The sequence below is a fragment of the Anguilla rostrata genome, chromosome 1 (assembly GCF_018555375.3).
Source record: "Anguilla rostrata isolate EN2019 chromosome 1, ASM1855537v3, whole genome shotgun sequence".
Lineage (NCBI taxonomy): Eukaryota > Metazoa > Chordata > Actinopteri > Anguilliformes > Anguillidae > Anguilla > Anguilla rostrata.
Window position 1 is genome coordinate 62712790 of NC_057933.1, and position 22812 is coordinate 62735601.

Here is a 22812-nt window from a genome sequence, read left to right on the forward strand (position 1 = left end):
ACAGTTTTTGGCCGCACGCCACAAGCTTCAGAAATTGTAGAAGGTAGATATTTTCACATATCACCCTCATGACAAATTGTGTCCTAGAATTAATTAGCTTAACATTTATGAAATAAGTAGGCCTACTTCTACCTATGATGCATGTAGGTCGACAACCGGATGTCGTTTTGGTATTGTGAGGAATGGCATTTGCCATATCTTGTCTTCTTAGCCAAATTTGAAATTATGTTGAAATCAATCTGAAATGCATTTGCCATTTTATGTCATTTTATCTGCTCCACAAATGTAACTTAAAATCCTCCTGGATCTACTACGCTATCCAAATTTGACTGGAGCTCTCTGTTTACAATAAAACCATCAAAGATAGCATTTACTGTCCTTTGACAGCAGCAGTTACCACATCAAGAAAAGCAGAGTAAGCTAATGCTCTCATATCGCAACTGAAGTTGTCATAGTTTGACTGACATGTCATGGGTATTTGTCATCATAGTTTGAGTAAATAGTCTAGACATCATTGTTCACACATATCAGACGTCTTTGATGGCTAGCTATAGCTAGTTAACGTTAGTTGGCAAGAAGACTCACTTGTTCAGCACAAAGTTCTATGAAAACCATTTTAGCTAACATTTGCTATAGCTACAGAATCATATAATTTGGTCTTTTACAACCACTTAGCAGCTAACTTGTGTCTAAGTTATGTCCGTGCACGCAAGCATGTTTTGATATTGTCAATCGTCTCACTTTTACAAGGTGGATAACTCAAATATACCTCCAAAAAAAATTTGAATGGACATACAGACATTTTTCAGTCAAAGTACTGTAAACAACCAGCAGATAACAGCAGGGTTGACACAGGTAATGCAGGGACACAGGTGATGTCTTACAATGGCTTAGTGATTATAACAGTGCAGTTTAGCGTTCAGTAACCCATGGTGGATAACTCAAATATACCTCCAAAAAAAATTTGAATGGACATACAGACATTTTTCAGTCAAAGTACTGTAAACAACCAGCAGATAACAGCAGGGTTGACACAGGTAATGCAGGGACACAGGTGATGTCTTACAATGGCTTAGTGATTATAACAGTGCAGTTTAGCGTTCAGTAACCCATGCTTTTTGAGAACAACGCTCATCATTGCTCTATTCTATTTTGGAGACTAGGTCATGCTCCTTTGCAGTATGTAATTACCCTAAATATTTTTTTTCCTGTGTAATGAATTTAACAGTCTGTAAATGCACTTTTTAATCTTATGCAGCAGCCTCAGCCTGTGACATATAGGCTACCTGACACTCTGTTAATATTAAACCCTTTAAATTTGATTCATTCAAACTCAGCTGCAATGGAATGTGATATGTAAGCCACTGACATAATCCAATGCTCACTGGAAATTTGAACACCGAGAAGCCACAGGAAGCCTATTAATGGCTGTGCACACTTTATGTCCCTTGCAACCAATCCTGGAACAGGATGAAAATGTTCCACTAAATGGTTGGGGTTAAAACCTGGGTATGTGCAAGTTAACCAAGGACAGAAAGTACCAGAAGTCATTACAGCCTCACTCTGCAGGGACTTCTGAGGGACTGTAGACTTGGTTTAATGTCAGCAGCTACCAGAGGGGGGCAGTATGCTTATGCGCCTGTATCTGAAATATTGTCCTGGTGGGCAAGAGGTGACCATACAGAGCCTCCCCCGCACCCTGGAGCCTCTGTCCAGCACCTCTGTTGTTTCTGACTCAGAGAGGTAGCCCCCGCTTTTTGCCTATGTACTCCCTCAGTCCCCCTATCACTAAATACACGCTCCCCCACCCCCAATCACACACATCCCATAAAAACACAAACCGCATATTAGCAGGTTTAAGTGGGTTTAATAAAAGCCTTAATGCCCTGCAGCGCTGCCCTCTGCAGGAGGGTGAACTTACATACTGTTTTCTTTCTCCATTTTCTCAGTATATTTGTGTGTGCATAGTCATAAGACTTCATACAATAATGCATAGCCTAAATCAAGATATATAAATGAAATCATATTATTTAATCTGAGTACTTTAGCATGCAATATATATTTTCAAACAGCTACATTCAGTAATAATACACTGAGGCGATGAAAGACACACTGAATTCCACCCCTATTCCTATTTAACAACATAACACACTTCTGCTAAAAATGCAGTTCATTGCCCCTCCATTGACAAAGGTAGTAGCAAATTGTGACATCATAATGTGACTTCCAAGGAAGGGGCACGTGACATCACATATAATTATAAACAAGAAGTGTATTACACAACCTGATGACTCGTGTTTACATGTTATGTCTATGTTCTGCCATTAGAATTTCACATAGGCATTTTTATTTGGCTGAGCAATAGACCTGGATGTCATCCACCTTTATTAGATCAACAATGTACAGTCCAAGTATATACTCTGGGAAAATATAGATGTTTATTTTTATGATTATTTTTAAAGTTAATTCTCCCTTTTGTATCTTACTTTCTTAATACAAAGGAAACAATCTCATGTCAACACTACCCAGAGAAAAAAGTTAGGCTCTTGTTAGCTAAGCCAAAATACAGAGGACAGCACAAAAACAGACAAAAAAAAAAACAGATATTTCGAGGAAAAATGAAAGATACCCCCCCAAAAATACTCTTTAATTCATTGACACAGTGGGGAAACCCATTCAGAAAAAATAAACATGGGCCAGAGTACGGGGATTTCCATACCTGCTGATGAAAAAGCCCCTCAGTGTGTGAGTGTAGCGCTTAACTGAGACAGGGGGCTCGGGGGATAACGACATCTCCTAGCGCCGATCGCCCAGCTGTGAAAACATGCGAGCGCTTTGTTGGGGAGGGGTGGCCAAGCTGCGAACGCGGAGCGGAGCTGACCTATAAATCCCTTCCTAAATCTCCAACGGCACGGACAGCCGGCAGTCGCAGAGCCTCGTTCTCTTCCGCCGTCCCGGAAGGACTGACTTCACCGGTCGGCAAATCGCACAAGAGCAATGACCAAACCGGTCAAAAATGGTGAGGTTCCAAACATCACAAACTGAATCTTGCTTAGAAAAACATAAACAGATCCCTAGATTTTTTTTTAAAGCTGCAGGGTTGGCATGTTAGTTTCGCAACACAAACAAAAGCACAGGCTTCCATATTTAAGAGTTGTTAATTAATGGCTCACGCTATTAATGGCTAATTAATGGCTCGCGCTAGGTAGAATACAAAGTGAAAAGTTTATTTTTCTAAAAAGCTGTGTGGCTATAGCTTATTACTGTTTAGAGCCATTGACATTTTAGTATAAACCCATTTAAGCCTATCAGTCACAAAGGATGCCAAAGCCCTTGGGCCTACTTTTCCCTTGCTAATATTGTTTCAAGTGATCATTGCAGTCTGTTTCTTAAAAACAAGAGTTAGCAATAGATTTGATATGTCTCTTCAGGTTTCTGTAAGATTATTCTGTCATTTTAGCTTTACTTGATTTTTTTTTTCAATGTGAAAGATTTGCAATTTCGTCACATGAATTTGGAAACAATTCAGGACACACAAGGTGAGCCACAACATTTGATATGAGACAGAGCAGCTATTATTTCAGATACAATTGTTTAACCTAAAGCAATTTATTCACCTAAATGATTTTCTCAATAAAATCGACAGTTGGCTACACATTGTCAAATATATTACCCAGTACACACAGACTAAATGATAACATTTTAGAGAATTCTTCATCTTGAGGGCACCCTTTCATAATTTCAAAATAACTGCAGAAAGTACTACTAGATAGACAACATATCTTGACACAGTTAATGCTAAATAAGATTACAAAAAATTGTGGCAGAACAAATATTGTGATACGGGTAATGAGTGCTCACTGGCAGGACAGTTTAATGTTTTGTTCATAGGTTCTTTGACTGAAATATGGAAGGATTTCATCCGAGGGGAAAATTCAACACATCAACATTGAAATGCTGATGTCCTGCACACAGCAGAATGAAAAGCCAAGCATAATAGGCTTTTACAAACAAAGTGATGGCATTTTTTTACTGTAAAACCTCATTGACCTGCCTCTGATGCCACTAAACCTTCAAAGAAAACTCTAAAATCCACTCATAAAACACTAAATTTAATGCCAAGCTGACATAAAACTTTTATCAGAAAAGGAAAGAGTTACTTCTTCAGTTACTACATAAACTACGCATGTTTTATTTTTTGTTTTGACTATTTTCTACGTACAGTACCATTTCCTTCCTTTGGTCAGCTCGACCCTCCTAATCCCAGCACCCTGTTTTCCCTGATCCCTCTCAAGTACCCCCTGAGTATGTTGAGGTCTTCAGTAAGAAGCAGGTAACCTAACTGCCCCCTCACTGGCCGTATGATTTCGCCATTAACCTTCTGCCCAGTAACACTCCTCGAGGAAGATTTACCCTTGTCAGCCTCCTGCATAGCCGCCATGGTGGAATAAAGCAGGGAGACTCTGGCAACTGGTTTGATCCATCCCTGTACTTTACAATCTTCTGAGCATTGGGGAAGGACATGACTGGAATATGGCATTCAACACCTGTAATGACCACCATGTGCATCCCATCATGCCCTTTTGTCTTGCCAGTGCCCCTGCTGTTTTCTGAGCCCTGGTATATTATGTTCTCAGAGATATGTTTAACCACTTTGTCTACTTAGATGACTGATCTGATTTTCTCAAGTTCCCCCGAAGAACATGACCAGCATGTCAGGAAGGTTTGCAGAGGCTGCTGTGGAACCACCTCTTCATGAAATTGGAGAAGTGTGATTTCCATATCCCCAAAGTCTCCTTCCTGATCTATATCATCTCCTGTTCTGGTATCCAGATGGACCTGGAGAAAATACAAGCTGACTTGGACTTATACCGCAGGTACAAAGATTTCTTGGGTTTGCAAACTTCTAACACCGTTTCATCAGTTACTTCAGTTCTATTGCTGCCCCGCTCAATGCCCTAACCTGGAGGGACTTGGATATGATGCTCAGGTGTTTTGTGTTCTCCATCCCCACGACCTGGAGTATATACCTTGTTTGGGTTGAATATGTATTTAACGCTCTGCTGTGTTCACCCACAGACCTGTCTCCGTTCGAGTGCCAATAGGGTTTTCAGCCTCCACTCTTTCCCAAGCAAGAGCCTGAGGTAGGGGTTCCTTCAGGCCATCATCAGACGCTGTCCCCAGACCTAGAGCCGTGAATAAAATGGGGGGGGGGGGGGGGCTATGTATAAAAAGGGCTGTAATTCCTACATGGATATATATACTGTGTAGCCTATATGTTGTGTGTTTATGCTTGGGTCAAATATTATCTTGTTCTGCCAAAGAATTATGAAAGTGAGGAGTTTTCGAAAGAATGTAATCTTATTATTGCTTGCAGATATCAAGTGCATGCCTCTCCATCCAGGCTGCCAACTCCGACTGTGCACATGCAGGTGTCAGAAGCATGAAAAACCATAAACCAATTATGACTGGAGGGGGAGCCAAAATACACATTTCATTAATTTCATAGATCACTATATATATATATATATATATATATATATATATATATATCCCTTTCAGTAAATTGAAATATACAGTACAAAATACAGATATACAAAAATTATATATATATATATATATATATATATATATATATATATATATAATGTTCATACGTACCATATAGGCCTAGTTCTATTTATGTCATTTATATTATTTAACTTTTTACATATTATTGGAGGTATAGCTTGAATGATTTCCTGCCCTAGGATACAGTCCCCCAACCCAAGATTTTAACCTGCAACTTACTTGTTGCAGGTACAGCGCCTCAAAAGATTTCCTGCATATTTGTGTTAGGCCAACACTGTCTTACCTATTGACTTCATTTTAGTACCCTTTTCCCCAGTACAGTTCACTGTGGGTTCATCTTTTAGAACAAAGTGAAACAGCATTCATCGCCTTATGCCGTACTGATTTATGAAAGCTTCACAGAGAAGGGCCCCATTGAATAGATTCGAGGAGTGCAGGACTGGGCAGTTATCTCTTAAACGCCAGACTCTAAGCTTTGTTTTTTATTACCTTTTTGTCCAAAAGGCTTGCACATGCCTGTAAAATATGACAAAACACCTTTCCTATTGCTCTTAAAGGAGTACTTTCATGGGAGATATAATATTACTACTGTCCAGTACTTGCTCCCATATTATTCCTTAACATATACCCGTGTTTTTTTTTGTATTGAATTCTGGAGCAATAATTTGTGTAGCCATGGTCAGAAAAGCCAAATCTAACAATTATTTAAAATCTTTAGAAGAGTGTGGAGGAAATTCAGCAAGATTCTGTAAAATGGTTAAGTCTCTAAAAGGTTCATCAATTCCCACCATACCATAAAATCTTGGTAAATAGTCAACTCCATGCTTTCCTGACTGAAAAGCATAGGCTATATTGAATACCTACCAGTCTGGGTTTAGGCCTGTACAGAGTACAATCTCAACTACTTAATTAGTCCTCAACGGCATTGTGGGCACTGACATCTCAACATGGATGGCCAGGCATCACCTGTAGCTCAAGACCGTCAAGACCGAGCTGCTGTTCATCCCTTACAAGACCTCCCTAGTACGGGAGCTCTCAATCACTGTTGATGGCACCACAGTGACTGCCACTCACTCTGCAAAGAGCTGGGGGGTGGTCCTGAATGACCAACTGGACTTCAAGGAGCACATCAAGGAAACATCATGGTCCTGCAGATTCCTCCTGTACAACATCAGGAGGATTCAACCATACCTGACCATGTACTCCACCAAGCTACTTGTCCAGGTTATGGTGATCTACTGTCTTGAACTCCCTCCATGCAAGTCTGCCAGCCTGTGCCATACAGCCACGAAAAATGATTCAGAATGCTGCCCAACTTGTCTTCACAAGTCTCTATACCACGTAGCTTCCCCACCCTAGCTCCCCAGTGGTGGAACAAACTCTCTGTTCCTCTACGAACCACTCAGTCACTGCCCATCTTCCACCGTGGTCTGAAAATATATCTCTTCAGACTGTACCTGGACTAACTATCACTACTCTGCATTCCAAATCTAGAATCACTCTTATCATTAGTATGGTAAATGGACTGCATTTATATAGCGCTTTTATCCAAAGCGCTTTACAATTGATGCCTCTCATTCGCCAGAGCAGTTGGGGATTAGGTGTCTTGCTCAAGGACACTTTGATGTTATACTTGTACCTCCATCCAGCACTTAGGCCTATATCATTATCTTGATGTTGTAGCTCCCTGTCTTGCCTCCTAGTTTGACTTGCCAGAACTTTCTGACCTAGACTATGCTTACTGTGTGAACTGGATGCAATGTATTCATGGCTATGAATAACACTTACATAATGAGTATTGTACCTGTCAAACAAATATTGCAATATTACATGTGGGCATACTGTGTACATATAGACATGTCCTATCACAGTTTTTTATGATGTAGAAATGCAGATAATTATCTATTTCAGTGACTAGAATGAATCCAAGGACAACTTGCATCACTTAATTCTTTAAACCTCCAGCATAACTGTGCAAAGAAGGCCAAGGTACACCATCCCATTTTCCCACAGAACTCTTAATAACAAGGGTAAAGTAAATCCCTGCTATAGCATTATTTGTCCTTCATGTTCAGGATATAAGTTACGCACACAATTATGAGAAACACAGTGAGAATTCTTCCACACAGAGGCATTTGGCCCACATCACAGTTTCCCTATAGCCTGTCACTTTAATGTGGTTTCACAAAACAGAAATAGCCAAGATGTGGAAAGACTATTTAGTTTTGCAACTGAGATTTCTGACATTTAAATGCCACTTTTGTTCCTCCCATGTGCAACTGAGCTGTCTGTTCCCAGAATGCTCTCTGGTGATCTGACAAACTCTGTGGGGGTCTGACATAACTCAGAGAGCCTTCCTGCAATCCAAGGAAACTTTATCTCCTTAGCTGGGGCAGGCCTGCTGCTTCCATGGGAAAGGGGATGAAGTGAACTACTATTACAGAAAATCCATAAATGGTGATGAATGGTTGTATGTTATAATTAACAAGTGGCTCAATTGGCTGTATAGATTTGCAGCTGTAGATTCCCCAGTGCAAAAGAGTAAAGTAAAATATCTCCTGAACATACTGAAGGTGCACCCTTCAGCTAGAACTACATTTGGCAACACTATGTTCAGGTGTACTGCACCTCAGCACCAGAGGAATTACAAACCTCACTTAAACAAATCCATAGATCATCTTGCATGCACTATTTTTGAGGTTCTTCACTACTTTTAGGGTCAAAGCTACATTTCCATGATGTTTATACTTATATAATATCTATTTGTGGAACAAGTTGAATTGGACATACCAAGTCAGTGGTTGTTCAATGGCAAATTTACAAATTCTTGGTGCAGTCCATTGAGCCCAATGCCTTCCCTGGAGTTTTATTTCACATAACAACTATAGGTGCCTGAATACAATTTTGTGCTGTAAAATAAGACCTGGAAACCCAGTTGTACAGTGGCGCAGATTAATAGTTTCCATATCCCTCCCTCTGGCCTTCATTGCCTGGTGTCTGCTGGTGCATCATTACACATAACTCTCGAGTAGTCCCTTATGTACCCAGAAGTATGATACATATGTGGTAGTCTCACAGATTGTGCACTGTAAGAAATTGAGACCAATACTCAGATATGTTCCTGAAACTGCACTACAGATGTGTTTTGAAATTCCATCATGCGGTTAACATGCACATACTCACATTAACTCCACAGTGAATAATTGAATATTATGCAGTCCATCCTACTTTTTATTCAAATTAATTTCAGTGACTCTTATGTGAATATTTCAGTGAAGTGCATAACATCACAATCAGCTGGCTCTGAGTAAGAGAAAATATGGCTAGTTTTTTGGTGATTTCCACGTTTAAATAATATTTTGTTATAGTTTTATTTTTATTATTTTATTTTTAATATAAACACTCATTTTTAATTGAAGAACAACAATTCTTTAAATAGTTTGGGAGAGGTGCTACTGCCAACTATTTAGTTTTACCTGTACTGTATGTGTTTGTTCTTGCTTTGGATAAAAAAATTCTGTTAAGGTGTTACATTTCAATGGAAAAGTACATGGTTGTGAGATAAAATTCTAAATGAAAACACCCTTGGAACAGTTTAACACGCTGTCCCAGCGTGGACATTAAAAGCACAAATTGCAGTCTTCTTCCTTTCTGAAGTAAGATGATGACCCAGTTGCTGCAGTTAAGATGTCATTTTTATAGCTCTGGCAGCAAAAGGAAGAACTCATCTTGTGGGAACAATGAAACTAAACCCTGTTTCTCAGACATTGTGTTTGTGCGTAACTGTATTTGACTTTCAGACAAAAATGCCTTTCAGACATTTTGTTTAAGGCCAAAAGGGCCATGGATACCCCTTCTCTGTGTGAATTAAATAAATGCCTGAGAAACTGCTATCAGTAATGGACTTTTTTCTTCAACATCAAATACGGTTGCTACAATATAGTTTGTCTCTCTCTGTCTTTGTGTTTGTGTGTGTGCGTGCACGTGTGTCTCTGTGGGTCTGTTCTGTCAAAGGCTTGAGAAGGCATGTGTAGTTCTTCACATTCATATACCCAGTGATTGTCACAGCTGCAGTGCTTCCTTCGACAAGGTTTATTTCTCAGCCAGTAAAGCAATGTGGCAGCCAAACACTGATCAGATCTACCCAGCATCAAAGCTCCCCTTGTTTTATGGGCTCTGTTTAACGGGCCAGTTCCAGAGCACAGGCTGCTCTGATCCAGACAGGTTGAAATAGAAGCCGTTTCATGTCTTTGTCCATAATCTTCACCCAGCATCCTCTCTCCTGTCTGCTAGACTGCCTCTATCAAACCCAGATATGATGTCTGACTTTCTCCTTGGAATGTGACATTTGGAGACTACTGAGGCAACCATTGAAACCACAAGATACCATTTGCTCTCACCAGAGCTCAGCATCATTAATGTGAGGACTTACACAACGTATTCTCTCCTGCCCAATTTTTGAAGAGAAGGCTTTGATTTATTGCTCATCTGTGATTTGTGTGATTTATTTGTGCACATTTACTTTTTCATTGTCAGGGATAGCCATTTCACAGGTTGAAGGAGAGTCATTCACACAGAAATGGCAGAATATCATTAGCTACTTATCTGATGGAGGACTGGTAATTGAGATTCCACAACAATTCATGAACCCGTAATACATTATATGACACTTTTCTGGCAGACACACATTGGCACACACACACACACACACACAACTTTCTCTTCAACATTCTCTGAAACCAAACTGTGATACATTCACAACACTCACTGGTTGAGTGCTTCCTTGCAATAAGTGTGCACGTTTTATTACAGCATTACAGATCACAAATGGAGACTACCAAAAAGCCTTTAGTTCTTTGTGGTCTGATGCATGAAAGTTCTCAAATTGCAGTGACCTCAGTTTCCATTACTTTATCAGCCTCAACTTACATTAATTTTGGATGTATACAGGATAGCCAAGCAGATAAATGTTTGACAGCTTCTACAGTCTGTTTCTAATCAACACTAAAAGCATCATCATTGCTATTCTGCTTTTCTAAAAAATGTAATTTGTGTTTTTAATTCAAATGATCAATTTGTTGTTTGCTTGTTTATTTTGTTATATGTTTATTTACTTGTGGCCTGATTTTTTAATGAAAAATGAATAATAATAATGAAAACTGGCGTAAAAAATAAGGTAAAATAGTTAAGCCAAGCACCAAGTCCGAGTGTCATTTAAGCTCCCACAGTAATAGCCACTTAAAGGAGAAAGCTGCCCAGTGCATTTTCTCAAGCTGTTTCCTGCTATTTTGGGGGAAAGAAGCCTGAATGAAATGCAACAAAGAACAAGAACACTTATTTCTATGGGGAAAAATCTGAATTTGGAGAACGCCTTTAGTGACAAGAGAGTATGGTGATCAGGATTTGTACAACAGCGTTTAACACAGCCTGGCTTAAAGTAGGCCCAAAGGATAGGACTGGATATCAGATTTATTGAAGTTTGGGGAATATTATATTCTGTCTCTGGGAAAATCAGCTAAAGGAAGTGGTCTTAGAGAAATCTGAATTGCGAGCTGCAGAACTCAAGTGTGGAGTGGCATTTCGACTAGCTTGATCCAGCAGGGTTTGCTATAAAACTCCTGTCTGGCGCTGACATATGTTAGTGACCTGCCTTTCCCTGAGTCTTCCAATGACTTGATTTACTCAATGCACTTCGATCTAGCTACTTATTACTGTAACAACAAGTTATTGTATCTTGTCAGAACAAACATCCATCAGTAAAACAAAAGTTTTTGACTTCATTTAAAAAACAAACCTAATGCCCATTTTTTCTTTTATGCAAATTTGCAATGCAAATACACAGTCATATTAGACCAATCTCAACATTGAAGCATCATCTACCAATATGAGATAGAGTGCCAACAAACACGTTTCCACTTAGCTGTCCACCAGCAGAGCTCCACAATCATCTCTCAGACCTGACTGACCAGAAAAGTCACACTTGCACCATGAGATGGGTATAATACCACTGATGAAAGCCTACCCTCCCTGGACAATGTTACACCAATTAATTATTAATTTCACCACAATTATAATGTCTCAGGGCTAGTGGTTTTGATACTGCTCGAAAGGCCAGAATACCAGTGTGTAACCAGGACAAGACAACATTTTGATCACAGTCCACATCCATATTTTGTTTTTGAATTTCTATATTTTTGGATTAAACCAAGTAAAATTATATTTTGGGCTCAGATAATAATTTAGATTTCAATGCTACCCTCTCTGAGAAGTATCTGGGTTTGAACAGCATGAAAAGTTACCAAATTTTACTTTACTATGGTGACTTATTACAATGTGCTGTGGATGGTTAATGGCTTTTCGACCTTGAGGAAGAATATTAACAATCCCAAATGTTTCTGATGAAAGATGGCATTGAGGGGAAATAATACCAGGCCAGACCAGTTTGACTATGGCATTAACGAACACATGGATGCTTTCATTACTTAATGCTGTGTGTGCAAACAAGGCGACAGGCTTTACTACTTTAAACTTTTGAACCAGCTTTTAAGCTTTTGTGTTTATTTACTGTGTTCCGTTTCCTTTTTTCTCTATTCATTTCATTCCAGAGAACTGTTAGAAATCTTTCTGGTGTGCCATTTTAAAATGGTTTTTACACATTTTTGTAACGTTTAAAGATAATCTCTCTGTGTGAATTTGTTTTTGCATTCTGCTGAGACGTGGTAATGGATCTCATTGAGAGTTTATCCTGAGATCTCTCATTAGTACAAAGCCAGAGGAAATTACTGTGGACTTGGGAGAATAATTGAGGAAATGGGGTACAGCAATATTACCGCTGAGAGTCAGTCTTATCTAACAAACACTTCCAAACAACCCTGGGCCAATGGCCAATAGTTGGCAACATAGTACAAGTATATTTGTATTTAAAATGACTTTTTTTACCAACTGCTACAGTAATTATGTGTGATTTTATGTTCACCATACTTGCATCATGAGACATTGTTTTACAGAGTTCAAATGTTAGCATTTTGCATAGAGTATTTTTATTACCTCGATATGTTGATTATGCGTATATTTAGGCTATATGAGATGGGACAAAGCATTTTCTACCCATCAGTCCACTTTAGACCACTTTTTAGGAAGCACTTTTTTAGTTTAGGTTGTCTTCATTTGTGAATAATTGAATATAGGCATCCAACAGTTTCTTCAACATGAGGATAAAGAGGGTCTTTCCTACCTTTAGTATTTGTAAATAACATTGCGTATACCACAGAATGAAATGGTAAATGTCCCCTTACCCCCATTCAGAGAACCCCTAAATGCTGGTTTAAACACTTCTGGCAAATAGCCTATATTTTTTTATTGTTACTTTAGTTTTTATTTCTCATTTAAAGTCAATATTTACCCAGCAGCCCCAGGGCCTGAGATTACCTCATATTCTGTTATCCAGCTGCTCTTTCTCAATGTCACTATGACAACAGCAGGAATGCATGCATGCATGTTTCCCTTGTAGACAGGAAATAGAGGAAACTGAAGAGAACTCTGCCAGCGAGACTAATAAATACATTCCTTTAAATAATGAGTATTCCCCATCACGATCAACTATGGTAGTACTCCACATCTTCATCTAAAATTATGCCGGTGTTATTGTATTTCTGAATATTATAAATGTAAATCTTAGGCTATATGTGCCAGTTCAACAAGGTAAATCTGGAAGGTGGAGAAGATTAATATTACTTATAAATAGTTTTTACCACAGGAGCAGGTTAAAATTAGTGTCTAAATATCACCCAAGCAGCAATTCCTTGAGTCCAAAAATCTGTTTTGCATCTGTGTTCCAACTGGTACAATGGGCCACTACCTGAACTTCAAGGCTCAGCATTAAGGTTTTTTTCAAACATGCCTGGTTGGGAGATTTGGTTAAAAATAAAAATAAAAATAAAAAAACCCTTTGTATCCAAGGTCCATTTATACAGTACATTCCCAGATAGGTAAACATTGCATGAAAACAAGAAGCATCCATAATACCATATGACTAATTTACTATTTATCTTCAACCCTAATCCTAACTGCAGCACTAATCCTAACACTAAACTTAGAAAAAATGTTTTGGAAGTCAAAATACAGTATGTCAAAGTCTTACCATTAAAAAGGGAAAACAGTAATCTATAATATATTATATCAGTATTATATGGATGAATATTCATATATTTGCATGTGCGCTTGTGTGCAAGTGTAATTTGAAATATCAGTTGGGCTGCCTTTTCAAATATGACCACACTTCATGCATTAATTCCAATTTCAGAATTGGTGTGAGCAGACAACTAAACAAATAAAAGATCTGACAGACCAATGTTTGTTTGCAAATGTATTTAACTAATGTCTTTAGAATAGCTAAGAAAAAAAAACTTGGGGTAGGTTAAGCGGTGGTAGCTATCGCAGGGCAGGGGGGTGAGGACCAGAAACTGTAAAAAATAAGTGGGGACCGATATTTGCTGTAGTGTTGGGTTGTACAGGCTATTGGGAATATAGGTCAACTGCATCCCAACTAGCTAGGCCTACAGCTTCCTGGACTACATAACACAACACATCTGACCGAAAAGGCCAAAAAGAGGCATATGGTTTGGCACGGCTTTGGCTCACATTTTAGTAGGCTAGCAAGCTATACGAAATGCGTAGGCTACGCTATTTCCTATCTCGTATTCTGGACCACTGGGCTAGGAGTTTGCTAGCCACATAGCGAGGTAACGAATTGCTACAGCTAAAATCCACTCGTTACCGCCTTGATACTCTTCAAACACTCGAAAGCAACAGATGGCAATGCGCAGTCAATATCCCACACATCTACAACACCAAGATGATGAAAAATGCAGTCCCCAAAGATGCTATAATGAGGGAGAGATCACAACAAAAATACAACCCATTTCTTATTCATAGTAAGCCATTTTGAAGATCAAGAGGATTCAACCGTGGCCTGAGCTGAGATCGCCCAACACACCCCAACCACCCAACATAGTTTTGGAGCAAGAACATTTTCGAGTGCTCTCACGTTAAGAAATGGCCATAGTGCATGTGGATTACGGTTATCCTAACCGAAATTTCATGATTAAAGTTTAGAATGACAGCTTTACTCACACAAATAAAAAATGCTATGCAGACGCAGCACGGCACAACGCCAATTGTAACAGCCTAGCATGGCGGGTCATTGGAAACCGGAAACTGTGAAAAGAACCGTATCTACTCACTCATTTGAAAGGCATCAGTCATGCCTTGTGCTAAATTGTAGAAATCTCCTTCAGATTCAGCTCAAGAGCAGTTGGCACTCTTGCTTGTATAACCAGTCCATTCAGACTCTCCGGCCCTACTGCTCCTCAGGTAGGTGTAGTTATTCAGTAATTTTAATTTAGAAAATGAGCGCTGCACTGTTGAAACTGTGACCACACACCACGGCAAGCATTGCTATGTAAAACGTTGTGTCTCTCTGGATAAGAGCGTCTGCTAAATACCTGTAATGTAATGTGTAAAGCATTTTCGTAACTTGGAATGCAGTGTGAACAACAGCAGTTGAGAAGGGAAGGTTATTATATCCCTAATGTAGGCCAGTAGGCCTACTGTAGTGGTCGGACGTTTTACGGGTCGGCGACTGCTTTTTTTTTAAACCATCCAATCAAATGTTTTCTCTTTTCTGAGATCCAGTTTTGTGTTGCATCTTCATTCACTTCATTGTAGCCAGGCCTCCTCTTTGTTCTTATCCTCACTACGTAGAAACTACGTTAGATTTTCACTGCCTAAACTAGCTAACATTTACGTAGTTCCTTGTCACGTGATAAAAATAAGATACTTTGACATTGAAACACTGAACTGTTCATTGCATTGAACAGCATACACAGGCAATCTTTGCATATCAGAAAAGAGGACGATACTAGGTTTTGCCAAAGCAAGTACCATACATTTACATGTATACTGTTTGTGATGCATTTTCTACGTGTTTTAAATGATCAGATGCCATTATAAAGTTTAAAAGTGAGTAAACATGATGCTGATATGCTGTTGAACTAACGGTTTTCGAATGCACATGCCACACATAAGTTGCGTATTGAGTTATTAACATTTCTTGTGACGTACGCGTTTGGCTGTGGAGGGCCCAAGGCCCCGAGCAGAACTGTACTTCTTTGCTGCTAGAGCACGCTGTTTGTGACGTTTGGTCGCTGATTGGATGGACTGCGATGGACTCGCGACCTATGTATTCTGACCCAATGCTGTTCCAGCCCTATGACCCCAACCTGGAATAAATTGGTTTAGACAATGAATGAATGGATCACAAAGCTTTTTACATCACTGTCATTTTTAAAAGTAATCTTTAAATGACTGTGAATTTACAATATATTATTGTAAATCTAAAATAAAATGTACAATGTATGACTATTAACGGTGGAATACAATACTGTAAAATATGCAGCTTTTAACTTAATTACCATTGAATTCGCATGACAATGAACATCTCATTTGAATACACTGCTGTAAAAACACAGTAATGACATGCAAATAATTTACAGTAGTGCTTACAGTCATTTCTTGTTAATATGATTTTCAGGTTTTTCTTTTAAATTCACAGGACTTTATTGGCAGCTCTGCTGCCAGTAAATTACTGTAAAATGTACAGTACATTTTTACAGTGTATATGTGCCAAATGAGAAAGTTGATCTCTGCAGCTGGCTTGAAGTCTCTATTAAAGACCTGCAATTGTTATTTAAGTTTTAAGATATTTTTTTGATTGGGCCAATAATTTACAGTAGAGATCGTGATGTTAGTGTGAATATATCTTCAAAGTGTAATCAATTAACATCAAACCTTATGGAATTTACACGCATTTTTGTGATAAGCCACAACAGCCGAAAGTTCATTGGATCGTAATTCAGTCATTTTTTGACATAACCACCAGCCTGTTGAAGTTCTCAGTCAAAAGGGGCTAGGCTCACAGATGTCAAGTATTCTGCCATTTGCACTATAGCGCCAGCAAGTTGCAATATTTTAATTGAGGTTCAGCCATGCAACCAAGCCCACTAGTTTGGAAAGCCTGGCTTGACAAGTTTGTTTTATCCCATTTTCTGACCAGGGAGTGGACCAGAACAGCATAAAATAAATTCTGGCTTCTCCAGGCAGAAGAATGTGAGAGAGTGTGTGTTAATCCCACAGTGTTCTCAGTGCAAGCAAGTCTGTCATCAAATGAAACTCCAGGTCTGTCTGGGAGGAGTCGGAATGATGTTTTCCAGGGAAATGTTCTGAGGTGAGGTCCTGTCAGCCGGACTTAGAGAGGTTAAATGTTAACCTGATGAGGTTGAGTGAAGAGATATGTTCCAAAGAAAATAAAATGTTTTTATGAACCTTGTTTAACATTAGCTAATAATTAAATAATCGTCTTTGCCTTTTTAGGAAATTCAACGCTTCTACATAATGACGAGGCCTTGGGAATCCAGTTGTGTGAATTACTGGTGAGCTATAGATCAAATGTTAAAATGCACTCACTGATTAAAGAATCATTACTCCTTGCAATATGATACGAGTCTTGTAATTTGGTTGCAAGAGGACATTTTTCACTGGATTTGCAAGAATTCAAATCAGTAGTTGGCTGCTTTAAGCTTTAATTTTATTATTTAATTGTGAAATCCTCAAGTTGGAAACATTTGCATTATTAAACTCATCAGAAGAAAAAGTTACTGCTGTACCGTGCAGTTAGAATGGCAGCAGATCTTTGCCAGGTAGAAACTAATATTGAGTTATGACATGATTTGGGGACAACTGAAATTTGTAATCAGTCTTGAAAAGCAGTAAGACCGTGTTTGTTGGTGCATGGGGGTCAGTCTTCAACCACAATGTCTCTTGGTTTTGGTATGTTTCAGCACTCGGGTGATTGCATGATTTGCTACAGTCCACACCTTGCTTCCAAGGCCTATATTAACTGAAAATGAAAACCTGCTGACCCTGAGGTCCTCCAGGACTTGGGTTTGACAGTCTTGTACTGCTGGAACCAGTACTTATGGACTTTGTTTATAGTTTTCTTCAACTTACAAAGTAGAGCACTGGATCAGGACCAAAGTATCCATATAAAATATACAGTATATGGTAATAATATCATTCAGCAATATTGTAACATTGAATTCTAACCAGGACTTTGTAATGGAAGATCGCCCACATTCAGAGTGGCTCTGGAGGCTAGTGACAAATGAAGAATTCACTAAAACATGGCTTATGCTCACTGGTTAGAAGTTTTAAATGGAGCTGTCAATATCAGTGCATGGAATTAGACATTTAGCCTTTCATTATTTGTGACTGAAAGTTCCTACCTTTACTTACGAGGAAATGAAAGTTACAACAACCATGTATCCTAAAAAAATATGTTAGTTTAAAAATGGCTGCTGGGTGCTTCATTTGGGTAAGGCACTGTTCTTGTTCTAGAAGTGAATGCCTGCCATGGCAGTGAGGACTGTAGCCAGTAGACCAACAAAGCAACTGTTGACTGAATGGTCTTAAGCATTACTGGATTGGTGAGTTATCAGATTTTCACTTTGATTTTGTTTACTGACCTGGATGGATGAACGGAGATGTCTTCAGAGCTGTGAAGAGTATGCACATCGACCTGGCATCAGCCACAGAAATTAAAGTGTGCCATGGTTTCCTGGCCTGCAACTCAGCTCACCTGACAACTGGAAAAGGTAAACAGCACACTACTGTTTCTGATGTCTCCTCAGAAAATATAATAGCAGCACAGCACAAGAATCCTGCAATCAGGGAAGCACTCTATTTAAAAAACTGAGGGTAAATCCCAGATGAAAAAGAAAAAAGGTGTGTTGGGACTGGAGACACATATGTGTGGTTCAAAATGTAGACCATGGAATTGTGTAAATGAGAGGATGGACCCCATAAACAATTAGTTTTACTCGCAAACCTAAGCCAGTGTTGTTGAAGTGCAGAGAATTTGGTAACTTTGTCCGCAGTTGTACAGTTTCATCTCACTTGCTCAACAAATTTTAGAACCATTTCTCGGCTCTTATATCCTCATATCTGAACATGAGCATCAGATTCTTTCTGGATCTCTGATCTCTGGGCACCTTCTATCCAGGAAGCTCAGGCAGGCTTGTAATACCACTTCATTTTTGTAGCTACCACTTGAAGTTCTTTGATTTAGGATATAATGATTATTATTTTTTAAATTCTATATTAAAGGCCTACCTCTTAGACCTCACAGTTTGGTCATAACTTTAATTATATTACTTAATGACTTTGCATTATAACCTGATATTTTTATTTTTTTGCCAGACTTAAATATACTAAGGTGTTGTGTGAGGTATGTTTTAAATTATTAAATGTGATAACATCCTGATTACTGTTGAAGAATTATCAAAAGTTTTGCTCCTGCGATAAGTGCTGGTTTTGCAGAGAGTCAAACCCAAAATGTTTACACACAGCAAGGTATATTTGATACTAGTAACTTGTTTGATTGGATTCGGATATATCTGGAGACATGAATATATTATTATGAGAAGCAAGGGAAAATGAAATTTTTCAGATTATTTTAAAGATATTTTTCATAAATTTCACAGTGAAATGCAAAATTATTATCTTCTTTTCTGAAATTGACTATTGTACGTGTGTTGGACTTTGAATTGAAAACTAATGGCTGAAAATTTTCAATTTTATATTTAAGAAACATTTTTTGTTAACATCTTTTTCAAACAAGAGCCCAAACCACAAAATCTCATTAATAGACTAACTATAATGTACTATGTTCGTGCATGTTTTCCTTTATATTACGCTATTGTCATTGCACTCAGCAGGAATACAGTTTGGCCACAGCGATGCAATGTCGCTGGATTTGTATTCCACTGACCAGTATTGATTAGTGAAGAAAATTAGGAAATTATGCCCCCTTGTGGTTAATGTGGTTTTGTGCAACCCATAAGCATTAACCGAAATATTCTGGGTTTCCTGGTTAAATCTTTTATTAGGCTACCCGGTTTGATTCAATTGCTGTCGATTCTTTGTATTGAAATTCCTACTCACATTTACCGTTTTTATTACAGAAAATAAGTTTGAATCGGCTTTCATTGTAAATGAGAAAGGGTGCAGGTTTTACTAAAGAGTAAACTCATGTTGGTAGAAATGGCACAACAACTAACCAACTAAACAAAATCACAATAGATTGGAATGAGAAAATATGCGGCCATAGCCGTTCAACAAGCCAATGAATCATGAAAAAAATCATTTGGAGGCAACTATTGACAATGTATTCAGTCTTGCCGTTAGGTCTCAATCTAACTGATGATTTGACAACTTGTTGAACAGTTTATAGAAACGAAAAGTGCTCATTTAAATCGATAATCAAAAAGTTAATTAAATTATTAATTGGTGGACTCGTATTTGTGGAAAATGTAGAAAAAGAGTGATGGAGATTAATAGATCTCATTAATAGTTTCACACACTTCCTTTGAACACTTTTCCACCCGCGCCAGGTGATGTTAATCCATCAGTTTGAGCACTTCTTCAGTAGCCTGCTGTGAAGGCCAAACAGCAGGTAGAAACTTGAGCTCGTCCCTCTTTCACTGAATTTTAAAGTCTTTCTTAATTCCAAAAGGACATTCACACATACTGGTTCAAACAGCCTATTTTAAATGGTCCTCAGCTCGGTCCACTGCTGGTAGGCAACGGAAGCATATTTACTCTACTTCACTGTCACTTCAATCCCAGATCCTTTACCTCATATGTCAAATTTACAAGTTTATTCCCAGACTCCTCTTCGTCCTCATCATCATATAATCACCATTATTATTATTATTATTATTATTATTATTATTATTATTATTATTATTGTTGTTGTTGTTGTTGTTTTTGTTGATGTCATTGTTGTGTTTTTAAATGAGTAGGAAATACATCGCTGGCAATCAATATGCGCTTAGCCACCGCTCTGTTAATTAGGAAACAGTGGACCGAACAGGCCTGATGAACGGATTTCAGATAATATGCCACGACATAGGAACAAATACACAGCAGAACAAAATGGAACACAGAAGTCAGTTTAATTCATGTTTGAGTTATTTTTTAATTACTTAATGTATGATTTTAATGATGTATCAAATTTTATACTATTCAGTAAGGCGTAGTGTGCAAAATTAAGTATTTTGTTTTTCATTTGAATTGCCTGTATAAACTTAAATGCAACTTGTATATCACACGGAATTAATTCATATAATTAAAAGCATTCCAACTTTAAATACAATCACAAGACCAGTGAACAGGCGGAGCGATCAAACCTGAGTAGGCTAACTGGTTGCAACTCTTCTTCCAATTTTAAAATCATACTCGAGAAGTCTGGCAACCATTTTCCTATTTTCAAACAGCTTCTGTCCGGTCCTCACATTCTAATTCTGTTTAGTGCGTAAAAGTTAAAATGCAGTTTTTAATATTGTCTTTGTATTTGGCTACTCTGATATTTTTGGCTGTAGTGTTAGACGACTCCGAAGAAATGAATCTTGTGTACAAGACTTTTTGATATTTCCTTGGCTGCCCCCACCCCTCTTTTTCACGTAGTTTGCTTTCTTGACCAATCACTTCTCTCTGCAAACAATTTGCGCCATCCAGACTATAAGAGCGCTCAACTTTTCCATCAAGACAGAAATACTTCCGTGGCCCACTAGACAGCGTGCGGACCTTTTTACGGACGATATCTACAATACGGAAGACAACTGGAATTATTTTGCTTGTATTAAGTACTTCATAAACACATCTTGCGCGTTTTCTACCGAAACTGATGTTTGACGGAATGATGCAAGACGAATCCAGCTCCCCAGTGTCTCCAGCGGACAGTCTTAGCAACAGTGAAGAAGAACTCGACAGGCAACAGAAAAGATGTGGGAGGAAAAGGAGAACGAGCAGGAAAAATGGGGAGGATTCAGATAGCCCGACCCCTGGGAAAAGAGGAAAAAAGTCCAGCAGCAGCAGTCCGCAGTCTTTCGAAGAACTTCAGACGCAGAGAGTCATGGCGAATGTGCGCGAGCGACAGAGGACGCAGTCCCTCAACGAGGCATTCGCAAGTTTGCGGAAAATTATTCCTACTCTGCCATCAGACAAACTGAGCAAAATACAGACCCTCAAACTTGCTGCCAGGTACATCGATTTCCTCTACCAAGTGCTTCAGAGCGATGAACTGGATTCCAAAATGGCAAGTTGTAGTTATGTGGCTCATGAAAGACTAAGCTATGCCTTCTCTGTATGGAGGATGGAGGGCGCGTGGTCCATGTCAGCATCTCACTAGCGTCTATGGAGCCATAGGGCAACATGGTATGCTATGATTTCAAACGTATTGTCTTAATTTGGTGTATGCATATATTTTATTGATTACTGGCAACTTTTAAAATATAAAATGCGCCTTTGCACATTTTTTTTTATAACAGCCGTCCTTAAAAAAGACTTAAAGAATATGTTTTTGTTATTCTTTTTAAATATTATTACGATTTTACGCGGCATACAGAGTCGTGCCTACGAGTACTGATGTGCTTAACGGTAACGATATTTTCAATTGAATTCAATTCATGTGTTCCATTTTGTTAATGCTGATTTCTAAATTGATAGGCGAGATTATTGATAAGCAATAGCATGTATCAGATTAATCCCAATTCATCTTTTAATTCGCAGGTGACAACCGATTCCACTTACCTATCCCAAAGGGCAATTCTGGAGTCCCATGCTGGATTTGTACAAAGCTACAGTATTTTGGGGGAAAATAAGAAAGCTGTTCAAACCAAAGATGACGGGGCGTGGGGAGCACTTACAGAGAAAAAGGCCGAGGACAACCAGCAGTCGAGTTCGACTACACAATCACTTGCTCGCTCTACATTCTGATATTATGCTTAAAACTTTTGTTTTTGATTGACGATGAATGTTGGAAACCCTAATCACTCTATGCATGCCTTTTGATCCAGTCGTGCCGTTGTTTTCTCGAGAGAGGGTTAAAATACATCGAAATTACCATCTCAGTTTCAGAATCAAGCTGCCGACGAGAAAGGACTGATTTAGCCATGAAATGGTTTGAAATTTGGCTCGTACCTGTGCAAACCTTTTGTAGGTTATTTGTCTCGGAAATACATCTATTTATTTATTGATGACACTTGTTATAATGCATCATTAGATCCGGTGTCTAAATGCATTCCTATTTTTATGATTGTTTTGTAAATAACTGTATATTTTTCT

General features: G+C 38.6%; 1 protein-coding gene and 1 long non-coding RNA gene across 3 annotated transcripts in view; one reads left to right on the forward strand and one right to left on the reverse strand.

Moving 5' to 3' along the window:
* LOC135261722 (uncharacterized) overlaps positions 1 to 14949 on the reverse strand; it is a 34323-nt gene extending 19374 nt beyond the window's left edge. For both annotated transcript variants that reach the window (XR_010332013.1, XR_010332016.1), the window contains exon 1: positions 14814 to 14949. This is a non-coding gene — a long non-coding RNA (uncharacterized LOC135261722). The remainder of the gene's footprint in view (positions 1 to 14813) is intronic.
* twist1b (twist family bHLH transcription factor 1b) lies at positions 14804 to 22398 on the forward strand. The gene is made up of 6 exons (XM_064348274.1): positions 14804 to 14943; positions 16765 to 16855; positions 17002 to 17060; positions 18171 to 18281; positions 21154 to 21903; positions 22258 to 22398. Exon 5 carries the CDS (start codon positions 21374 to 21376, stop codon positions 21875 to 21877), a length of 504 nt encoding a protein of 167 aa, XP_064204344.1. The 5' UTR covers positions 14804 to 14943; positions 16765 to 16855; positions 17002 to 17060; positions 18171 to 18281; positions 21154 to 21373; the 3' UTR covers positions 21878 to 21903; positions 22258 to 22398.
* The last annotated feature ends 414 nt before the right edge of the window (positions 22399 to 22812 follow it).

Coding starts and splice junctions, on each gene's coding strand:
- twist1b (XM_064348274.1), top strand. CDS start 21,374: ATGTTTGACGGAATGATGCAAGACGAATCCAGCTCCCCAGTGTCTCCA.